At 38.4% G+C, this 11,400-nt stretch overlaps 3 protein-coding genes across 5 annotated transcripts in view; 2 read left to right on the top strand and 1 right to left on the bottom strand.

The window, feature by feature from the left end:
- Nucleotides 1-11,400, top strand: part of ILK (integrin linked kinase) — a 491,171-nt gene that overhangs the window by 387,745 nt on the left and 92,026 nt on the right. The gene's annotated exons all lie outside the window — the stretch shown is intronic.
- DNHD1 (dynein heavy chain domain 1) overlaps nucleotides 1-11,400 on the top strand; it is a 110,570-nt gene that overhangs the window by 79,932 nt on the left and 19,238 nt on the right. The window lies entirely within an intron of this gene.
- LOC138176893 (palmitoyltransferase ZDHHC9-like) overlaps nucleotides 10,369-11,400 on the bottom strand; it is a 1,994-nt gene continuing 962 nt past the window's right edge. Inside the window, exon 2 of the mRNA XM_069107828.1 lies at nucleotides 10,369-11,380. Within this exon, the coding sequence (XP_068963929.1) occupies nucleotides 10,629-11,380 (752 nt within the window). The 3' untranslated portion in view covers nucleotides 10,369-10,628. The remainder of the gene's footprint in view (nucleotides 11,381-11,400) is intronic.

Here is an 11,400-nt window from a genome sequence, read left to right as displayed (position 1 = left end):
GGGGGGGTGGGTAGGGGAAAAATGGGGAGAAAATTTGTAACTTAAAATCTGGCGGAAATGAATGATATAAATCAGAAGTTAATAAAGCATTTGAAAAAAAAAAGAAATTGCCTCAGGAAAGGAATGAAATACACACTAAATAGGGTATCTCACCCTACAGGAGAGTATGGGGGAAGGGGATGAGAGGGGGGATGATGGAAGGCAGGGCAGGCTGGGGGGGAGAAAAGTTGGAAGCACCCACTTTTGAAAAGGGACAGGATCAAAGTAGAGAGTAGAACAAGTGGGAGGTGGGATAGGAGGGAGGGAAATATAGTCAGTCTTTTACAATATATATGCTATGTTAATGTTTTGCATTAGCCACACATATACAACCTATACTGAACTGCTTATCTTCCCAGTAAGGGTTGGTGACAAGGGAGGAAGGGAATGAATCTGGAATTCAAAGTTTTAAAAGCAAATGTTTAAATATAAATATATATGTATATACACACACACATATATAATATATATATATATATACTATTATTTATACTATTTTACATGTAATTGGGAAATAAGTTTTACAGGCACTGGGGCATAAAGATCCAACATGCCCTACTGGAAAAGTCAAAGGGGTAATGGGAGAAGATATGGGAGAGAGCAGATTGGAGGAGGGGATATCCTGTGGGACTGCTGTTTTGGGGTGGTGGGTAGGGGAAAAAAGGGGAGAAAATTTGTAACTTGGAATCTGGCAGAAATGAATAATGTAAATTAGAAGTTAATAAAGCATTTGAAAAATGAAAAAAGAAGTATTAACCTGGGAAATGACTTCAGGTTAACTCCCATTTGTTTTCCTAAAATAAAATTTACTAATGTATAAGTGGAAAAAAAAAAGAAATAGAATGATATGTCAGTGGGAAAATTTAGTACACAATACGCATACACAAATAGCCACAATACAAAATAATCCATGAGAAAAGTAATAGAGGTGCAAACTCTGTTCAGTTTGAAGAAGATTATTTTAATTATTTTAAAGGATGGGGAGGAGGAGGTAATCAGGGACTACTTAATATAGAAGGTAGCATTTGAGTTGAGTTATAAAATATCGGTAGGAATTTCATACCTTTCAGCCAACTATGTGACGAAATATCATTTGTGGAAGTTGAGCATAGAGATTACAAAATTCTGTTTTTATTGTCTGTTAACTATAAAAAATATTTGGCTCAACAAAATGCTTCTCTGAAGTCTTTTAACTAGGTATATCTTCTGTACATTTCAAAATCATACAAGATTCCTTCAAAGATGTAACAAGAGAGACATTTTTGTTCTATGACTCTCATTATTAAGAACGAAGCATAAAATAGGAAAGTGCAAACTCAAAAAAAGTTTGTGACTATCTTGGAAGATGTTCATCACAGTTAAAAAGAAGAGGGATTTCTATAGGACAGGGATTCCCCACTTTTTTGGTCTCTTTTTGCCTCTTAATTTTCTTTTTCAAAAAAATTTCCCCCAACAGCATTTTAAAACAATTTTTACATTAAAAAAAAAAAGTTTTACAAGATTGTGGAGTAAAAGCAGGAACTTGCTTGAGCTTGTCCCCCAGTCACCCCAAAATACCTGTAAAAATGTCTCTAAACAAATTTAGAGCTGCAGAACCCACAAAATGATGGAGTGAAACACATCTCCAGCTGAAGACCGACTGGAAGGCCAACAGGAAGGTTCTGTCACACCAGACTGGGAGCAAAGTGCAGTCCCATGTGGGCTGTGCCAGCAGAGACTGAGCCAGAGCAGACCTCAGGGACTGAATCACTGGCAACTGTGGTAGTTTCCAGACTTCTCAACCCACAAACACCAAAGACAAAGTAAAAGGTCAGTAGGGAAATTCTGTTGAACCTGGGTGAGAGAAGAGCAAGGTCCAACCCCAGCCCCTGGGAGGCAGAGGTGGCTATGGCAGCAGTAGCAGCAGTAGCAGCAGTAGCTGCTTCTGGAGCTCCAGGCCCACAGATGATGGGGGGATCAAGTGACTGATCAGAGAGCAATTGCAGGGATCTCTTTGCTGGCACTGAGGCAGAATTCTCTTGCTTTGCCCTGTTTGGATCTGGGTCCCAGTATTGGGTGGTGGTCCTGGGGTGAGGAGGAATGCTGGCATGGCAGAACTTGTGGTGGCTGTGGAGAGGGAGTCCTCATTGTTTTGAGGCAGAAAAGAGTGCTTGTGGTCACTCACAGACCAGACCACAGGCCAGGAGAGGAGTAAACACCTCTCCTTTGATTATATCACCTTAGAAGAACTGAAAATTTACAGGTCCCTAGAAGTAGCTCTTGACAATAGCTGTGCAAAACCCCAGAAATTTACGACAGAGCACTCTCAACTCTGGAAGCAGAGTCCTACCTTGGCAAAGAGCTCAAACATCAAGTAATTGGCTGGGGAAATGAGCAAACAGAGGAAAATAATGGACCATAGAATCTTTCTTTAGTGACAAAGAAGAATAAATCATACAACCAGAAGAAAACAACAAAGTCAAAACTCCTGCATCCAAAGCCTCCAAGAAAAACATGAATTGGTTGTAGGCCATGAAGAAGCTCAAAAAGGATTTTGAAAATCAAGTAAGAGAAGTGGAAGAAAAATTGGGAAGAGAAATGAGAGTAATGCAAGAATATCATGAAAAATGACTCAGAAAAGCCTGGGGGGGAGAAGAATGCTTTAAAAAGAAAAATTGGCCAAATGGAAAAGTAGGTCCAAAAGTTCACTGAAGAAACTAATTCCTTCAAAATTAGAATGGAGCAAATGGAAGCTAATGACTTTATGAGAAATTAAGATATTATAAAACAGATCCAAAAGAATAAAAAATAGAAGACAATATGAAATATCTCATTTGAAAAATCACTGACCTGGAAAACAGGTCTAGGAGAGAATTTAAAAATTATTGGACTACTTGAAAGCCATGATCAAAAGAATCTAGACATCATCTTTCAAGAAATTATCAAGGAAAATTGCCCTGATATTTTAGAACCACTGGTTAAAATAGAAATTGAAAGAATCCACCAATTGACTCTTGGAAAAGATCTCCAAAAGAAAACTCCTAGGAATATTATAGTCAAATTCCAGAGTTCTCATGTCAAGGAGAAGATATTGCAAGGAGGGAGAAACAATTCAAGTATTGTGGCAACACAATCAGAATAATACAGATCTAGCAGCTTCTGCATTAAGGGATTGGAGGGCTTGGAATATGATATTCTGGAGGTCAAAGGAGCTAGGATTAAAACCAAGATCATCTACCCAGCAAAATTGGGGAAAAAAATGGATATTCAATGAAATAGAGGACTTTCAAGCATTCTTGATGAAAAGACAAGAGTTTAACAGAAAATTTGACTGTCAAATACAAGAATCAGGAGTAGCATGAAAAGGTAAACAGGAAAGAGAGATCATAAGGAACTTAATTAAGTTGAACTATTTACATTCTTACATGGAAAAATGATTATTTGTAACTCATGAGACTTTTCTCAATATTAGGGTAGTTGAAAGGAATATATGTGTGTGGATTGTGTGTGTGCGTGCGTGTGTGTGTGTATAGATAGATATAGATATATATAGACAGGATACAACGTGAGTTGAATATGAAGGGACGATATCTAAAAAATAAACTTAAGGGGTGAGAGAGGAATATATTAGGAAAAAGAGAAAGGGAGAGATAGAATAGGATAAATTATCTTATGTAAAAAAGGCAAGAGAAAGCAGTTACAGTGGTGGGGAAGAGCAAGGAGGTGAAAGGGAATAAGTCAACCTTACCCCTATTGGATTTGGCTTAAGGAGGGAATAACGTACACACTCAATTGCTTATCTTACCCTACAGGAAAGTAGGGGGAAAGGTATAATGGGGGGGGGGGGCTGATAGGGAGGGCAGATTGGGGGAGGGGATAGTCAGAAGCAAATACTTCTGAAAGTAAAGGGACAGGGTCAAAGGAGAAAATAGAATAAATGGAGGGCAGGATAGGATAGAAGGAAATATAGTTAAATCTTTCACAATATGACTACTATGGAAATATTTTGCATAACTATACATGTATAATGTATACTGAATTGCTTGTCTTCTCAATGGGGGTGGATGAGGAGGGAAGAATGGAGAGAATCTGGAACTCAGTTTTAAAAACAAATGTTAAAAAAACTGTTTTTACATGCAATTGGGAAATAAGATATACAGGCAGTGGGGTATGGAAATCCATTTTGCCCTACAAGAAAGTAAGGGGGAAGAGAGAAGGGGGAGGATGGGGGTGATAGAAGAGAGGGCACACTGGCAGAAGGGGTAATAAGTATGCTTGCTATCTTGGGGTGGGGAGAAAATTTGGAACTCAAAAACTTGTGACAATGAATGTTGAAAACTAAAAATAAATGAATTCTGGAAGAAATTTTTTTTAAGTTTTGAGTTCTAAATTCTAACTCTCCCCCTCCCTGAGACAGCAAGCAATCCTATATAGGTTATAAATGTGCAATCATGTAAAACATTTCTGTATTAGTCACTTTAAAAAATTATTTTAGACTCAAACACCAGAATACAAATACAGAATAGAAAAAAGAAACAAAAACATACATAAACTTAAGTAGAAAAAAAAAGCATGTCATGTACGTAGCAGAACATCCAAGAAGATTCAAAATAGGTAACAAATTTTCACTTCAAGAAAACCTGTATGATAAACAATATGCATTGTGTTGAAAACTGTCTCTTTGCTTCCTTGTAAGTTTTATTTTGTTCTCTGCTGTGCAATTTTTTACTTCGTTCTTTTTTCCCCACCCCCCAGAAGGCTACAATAAACTTTGGATATGTTTCTCTATAGCTATACATATATACATACACATATACATACATACATATAGAGACATATATTTTCCCAAACAAATTCTACTTCTGATCTTTGTGTTTGTTTGTGGATATCTCTTGTTTCCTATCCCTTTTGCCTCCTCTATTTTACTTCTGCCCACTACCTTGCCCTCGTGTTACTTGCCTATCCCCCCTCTAAAGATGCCTCCCCTATTCTCCTATTCCTAAAAATCTAAATATACTCCTATACTCCCCTTTTGCCTGTTCCCTTCACTCTAAAGATTCCTCCCCTGTCCTCTCCCCCCTTCCTATCCCCTTACAATTTTATGTCTTCTGAATTTAGAAGACTTTTATACTCTTCTAAATATATATGTATTGTTCCCGCTTAAACCGAGTCCTGATGAAAATAGGTTGCCAGAAATACCATCCCTCCTCCCCCACCTAATTCCTCTGTATCTATTCTTCCTTTTGCACCTCATTTGTATAAAATAATTATTCCTAAATGGTTTTACTTTTAAAATTCATATCATACTCAAGTTTACCCCAATCTTTCTTATGATCTACCCAGTTAATAAGAATCTTAGACATACATTTTACATATATAAAAAGTAAATGGTCTGTCCTTATTGGATCCCTTATCAGTTTTTGTTATGTACCTTATATTTCTCTTGTCTCTTGTATGTCAAATCTTCCATTAAGTACAGGTTGTTTTTTTTTTTAAACAAAGTGTTGAAAGTCTGATAGTTGATCAAATATCCTTTTTTTTTAATTCAGAAATATACTTTACTTTTCTGGGTATGATATTTTTGACTGGCGCCCCAGTTCTTCTGCTCTTTGATGTAGTGTTCCAAGATTTTCAGTCCTTTAATGTCTCTGCAGCTAGGTCTCATGTAATTCTAATTGTGGCACCATCATGTTTAAATTAGTCGTATTAGTCATTTTGTACAAGAAGACTTGAACTAAAAAAGAGAGAAAGAAGAAAGGAAAGAAAGGAAGAAAGCAAAAACTATGCTTCATTCTGTATCTAGACAATATCAGTTCTTTCTCTGGAGGCAGATAGCATGTTTCATTGTGAGTCCTTTGGAATTGTTCTTTAAATGTTTGGTAGAATTCATTTTAAATATTTGATAGAATTCACTTGTGAATCCATCTGACTCTGGGAATTTTTTCTTAGGAAGTTCCTTGATGGCTTGTTAAATTTCTTTTTCTAAAATGGGGTTATTTAAATAACATATTTCTCCTATTAATCTGGTAACTTATATTTTTGTATATATTCATCCATTTCACTTAGATTGACAAATTTATTGGCATACAATTCATAAATATACCTGCTAGTAATTTTTAAAAATTTCTTCTTCATTGGTGGTGTTTATCCCTTTCATTTTTGATACTCGTGATATGTTTTTCTTCTTTCCTTTTAAAAATCAGATTAACCAAAGGTTTGGTCTATTTTATTGAGTTTTTTTTCCCCCATTAAAAACAGCTTCTAGTTTTATTAGTTCAATAATTTTCTTACTTTCAACTTTATTAATCCTTTGATTTTCAGTATTCCCAATTTGTTACTTAAATGGGGATTTTTAATTTGTTCTTTTTCTATTTTTTTTAGTTTCATATCTAATTCATTGCTCTGCTCGTTCTTTATTTTGTTGATATAAGCAATTAGAGATATAAATTTTCCCCTAAGTATGCTTTGTCTGCATCCCATAAGTTTTGGTATGTTGTCTCATCGTCATCAGTTGTTTCTATTGATTTGTTCTTTGACCCACTCATGTTTTTAGAATCATATTATTTATTTTTTTTAATTTAAAGCAATTGGGGTTAAGTAACTTGCTCAAGGTTACATGGCCAGTTATTTCTGGGTGTGATGCTAAGTATCTGAGCCTGGATTTGATCCAGGTCATCCTGACACTGGAGCCAGTGCTCTTACTCGCTGAGCCACCTGGCCGCCCCTAAGCAATTGGGGTTAAGTAACTTGCTCAAGGTTACATGGCCAGGTGTCTCTGGGTGGCTGCTAAGTGTCAGAGCCCGGATTTAATCCCCAGGTCATCCCGACACTGGAGCCAGTGCTCTTACTTGCTGTGCTACCTGGCTGCCCCTAGAATCATATTATTTAGTTTTCACTTAATTTTTATCTATTTATTACTCATTATTGAATGTAATTTTTATTGCACTATGATCTAAAAAGAATGTATTTACTATTTCTACTTTTCTGGATTTAGGTTGTGAGTTTTTTATGCCCTAATATATAGTCAGTTTTTGTGTAGGTGTCACGTACTCCTGAGAAAAGGGTCTATAAGGTATATTCCTTTCTATTCCCATTCAGTTTTCTCCAGAGATCTATCATATCTAACTTGTCATATCTACATTCTATTCACCTCTTTAACTTCTTTCTTGTTTATTTTTTGGTTAATTTTATCTAGTTCTGAGAAGGGAAAGTTGAGGTCCCCCACTAGTATAATTTTATTATCTATTTTTTCCTGTAACTCATTCAACTTCTCCTTCAAAAATTTAAATGCTATACCATTTTGTGCATGCATATTTAGTATTGATATTGCTTCATTTTCTATGGTACCTTTCAGCAAGTTATAGTTTTCTTCCTTATTTCATTTGTTAAACAAAAGATCTATTTTTGCTTTCGCTTTGTCTGAGATCATGATTACCAGCCCTACTTTTTTTTGCTTCAATCAAAGCATAATAGATTCTGTTACAACCCCTTATATTTACTCTGTGTGTGTTTCTGTGTTTCCAATGTGTTTTTTATGATTGTAGGATTCTGGTTTTTAATCCATTCTGCTATCCCCTTCTGTTTTATGAGTGAGTTTATCCCATTCACATCTATACTATGATAACTAGCTGTATTTCCTCCCATCCTATTTTTCTCTTGTTTACCCTCTGTCTTTCTTACTTTCACCTTGTCCCTCCTCACAAGTGTTTTATTTCTGATCACCACCTCCCTCAACTGCCTTCCCTTCTATCATTCTCCCTTTTCCATTTTCTCCATCTCTTTTTACTTCCTTATAGGGTAAGATAGATTTCTGTGTCCAACTAAGTGTGTATGTTATTTCCTCTTTTAATCAGTTCTTATGAGAATAAGGTTCAAGTTTTGCCAACTGCCTCCCCCCTATCTTCCCGTCCATTATAATAGCTCTTTCATGCCTCTTTTATGTGAAATAATTTAACCCATTCTATCTCTCCCTCCTCCCAGTGTAGTCTTCTTTCTCATCCCTGTGGGTTTCTTTTGGTTTCATCCCATCAAAGTCTCCTTATGTCCACACCCTCTGAAAATGTATACTCTTAACTGCCCTTATAGTAATAAAATTCTTAAGTTATACATATTATCTTGCCATATAGGAATACAAACAGTTTAACCTTACTGAATCTCTTATATTTTTCTTTCATGTGTCTTTTTTTTACCTTTTTATGTTTTCTTTGAATTTTTTATTTGCAAATTTCTTATTCAGCTCTGGTCTTTTAATTAAGAATGCTTGAAAGTCCTCTATTTCATTAAATATCCATTTTTCTCTTGAAGGATTATACTCAGTTGTGCTGGGTAGTTGCTTCTTGGTTGTAATCCCAATTCCTTTGCCTTCTGGAATATCATATTCCAAGTCTTCCAGTTCTTTAATGTGGAAGCTGCCAAATCCTGTGTTATCCTGACTGTGGCTTTGTATTTGATTGATAAAAAGAACTGAGAATCTTGATTCAAAGGGATAAGTTATCACAAATGGAATTAAAATTTTGTGAGTACTTTTAGTAAGAGTGAAATATGCTTCTCTAAGGGTACCCCAAAAAGGTTTTGGCTTAATTGATTAGAACTCAGTCCAGAGCAGTGAATAGAGCACCAACCCTGGAGTCAGGAGGACCTGAGTTTAAATCCGACCTCAGACACTTAACACAAAAACTACCCTTGTGACCTTGGGCAAGTCACTTAACCCCAATTGCCCTCCAAAAATAAAAAAAGGGCAAAAAAAAAAGAAATCAGTCCAGAGCTTTTGGTGAAGTTTCACCTTAATACAGAGTGAAGAAAAAAAAGAAAACCCAGTGAACATTTGAAGCTATGGTAATATGTTAAAGAGTCTTCCCACAACAGCCAAAAATTAATTTTTGGAGGCAGAAGCAGCTGCTATGCACTGTGGAATCATGAAGAGGAGCCATAAAGGCTCCCAGGAAAAGGACATTTAATACTAGACAGAAGAAGAAGATAAGTTCTGGCAGTGAGTGACTGCCTCCTGGGGAAGGGATATAGAAGCAATCATAAGTGCAATATGACCAATTTGAGTGGTATTCTGTTTTCTTAGATCCTATCATCTAGAATGGATAGCCTCCTGAAACTTAATACCTGGTGACTACTACCCTTTTCTAGTGATTGATGAATGGACCTATGTTTCGGAGTTTAAAATTACCTTAGAGGTCATCTAATAGACATATTTAGAGTTAGTTCAAACATGAGAAGTTATCTAGTCAAACTCCTCATTTTAAAGAAGGAGGGAATTGAGGTTCAGAGAGGTTAGATGACTTTTTTTTTTTTTGGCATCAACACAGTTTAATCACCTTCAAACAGATAAAAATCCCTGGTTAACTTTCTCCCCACTAAAGTCATCTCCACAGGACCCCAGTTTAGAAAGGGAGGGGAGAACATAGACTCTCTCAGAAACACAGTTGCATTTGATACACAAATCCTTATTCCTGAAGTGCAGCTGAGGGCTGGAGAAAACCGGTCCCCCAAATGCTGGCCGGGGGACCCAGCCCAACACTGAGGGGTAGGGGTAGGGGTGGGGATCATCCTGGGCTTCTGTACTTACAGAGACCAGCAGAAGTGCTATGAGAGTTAGCCCTAAGGGAAGAGGGCAAAGGAGGGAAACACTGGCCAAGGCCTGTGAGTTAACCTGCAGGAGGTTCCCCCTTCTCACCTGGCTCTGAAGTCATTCCTTTGTGCCTCAATTTAGTCATTTGTGCACTTGAGACCACTGGAGGCCTCATGGACTAAACTTGAAGTTGGGGAGGAGGGTAAAAAGGGTAGCAAACCCCTCGCAGAAAAGGAGGCACCAAAGTGCAGACTTTTTAGCTGTTGTTACTGCTCCCATATGGAGCAAGAGTCTGAAAAGGATATTAGAAAAGGGGGGAGAAAGAGACAGAAACAGATAAAGAGAGAGACAGAACAGTGGGGCCACAGACATTACAAAGTTTTAGGTTGGGCTATGAAAACTGCAAATTTTTAACTCACTAACTATTCCTACTAACTTCTATCTAATTGAAAAAGAAGGGGGTCAGAGAGGTAGAGAATGGGGAGGGAGACTGAAAAAGGAAACTACATTAATAAATACAAGTGTCCCACAGGCATGAACTGGCATGGCACCAATGGCACTAAAACTGCCAATCACAGCTCTGTCCCATCCCCATTCCTCTCCTCCATCTAGAGGTGGAAATAGGGCTCAAATCACTTCCATTTGAGCCCTTTGGGGATTCAATGGACAGAAGCCTGTGAGGCTATCTCTGGTGCAGGGACAAGTAATGGGACATCAACGACTTTCCCTATTTCTCTTAGCAGAGCCAGAGAAGTGACTCTTAAGGGAACTCTTGAGGCCAAGGCCCTTGAAACCCAAGTTTCAAGCTACTAGAAGTAATGGATATCACTCTGCTACTTCCTGGAGTGCGGGACAAATAGCTTGTATAGAGAATATTCCAGTGTAGAATTGAGTGAACAGAGACCAAAGAAATGGCAAAAGGGATGGTTCACTTGCCCTCTGTCTCAAGGTTGTCTTCTGCCCCTCTCCCACTCTCTGCTCTCATTAAAGAAAAACACAGGTCTCTCTTTCTCTCTGCTGTGCAGAGAAGCTACTTCTCAGCTCCAGAGGCCTCTTGGGGAGTTTCTGGGGAGTCTGGACCCTGCTGGGCCAGAACACTGGACTTCATCTCCTCAGGAGCACAGGCTTTCGGGGGCAGTTCATTCAAGCTCAATGGCTCTGTGGGGACCACTGGGCTCTGTGGAAATGGGCTGCTGCTGGCCTCTTGAGTGCTTGAGGGTCGGCCTCCACTTTCTTCCAGTGGCAATATGCTCCGTAGATCCAGCACACTGGGAGGCAAGGGGCCACACAGCACCTCACAGCAGTTCTTTAGGATGTTGCCATGACTGTATGGGTTCTGTACTCGGTTCTTCCCTGTCCAGGAACCTTTAATATCTTCATTCGTTGTCTGGTTGAGGGCCACGAGGAACATATGGAATCCTGTCAGCCCCACAACAGACCAGAGGGGGAAGAAGCAGATGAGTACTTCCAGCACAGTCCCAGGAGTTTCTTTCAATGTCTCCAGGAAGCCAAGTTTCAAGGACTTGAGGGCCACGTAGACGATGTTGAAGATGAAGACATAGATGGTGAGGAGGGAGAGAGAAAGGATGAAGAGGTAGAAGTAGCAGTAGTTCCTCTTGCCGACACAATTCCCGACCCAGGGACGATGATGGTCAAAGCGTTCCACACAATTGTCACAGTTGCTACGGGGGGGGGGGGGGGGGGGGTGTGTGTTGCGCAGTACTTCTTGTCCCTGTACTCGTTGTCTTCTCACGTTGTGTTGTGTGTGCTGAATATTCTTTTTTGTGGTGGAGGGCGGGTCC

The sequence above is a fragment of the Petaurus breviceps genome, unplaced genomic scaffold (genome assembly GCF_028583685.1).
Source record: "Petaurus breviceps papuanus isolate PSGF00001 unplaced genomic scaffold, PetGlider_PUasm1.0 90294, whole genome shotgun sequence".
Lineage (NCBI taxonomy): Eukaryota > Metazoa > Chordata > Mammalia > Diprotodontia > Petauridae > Petaurus > Petaurus breviceps.
Note: the sequence above shows the minus strand (reverse complement) of the source record. Positions and strands in the feature narration are given on the sequence as shown.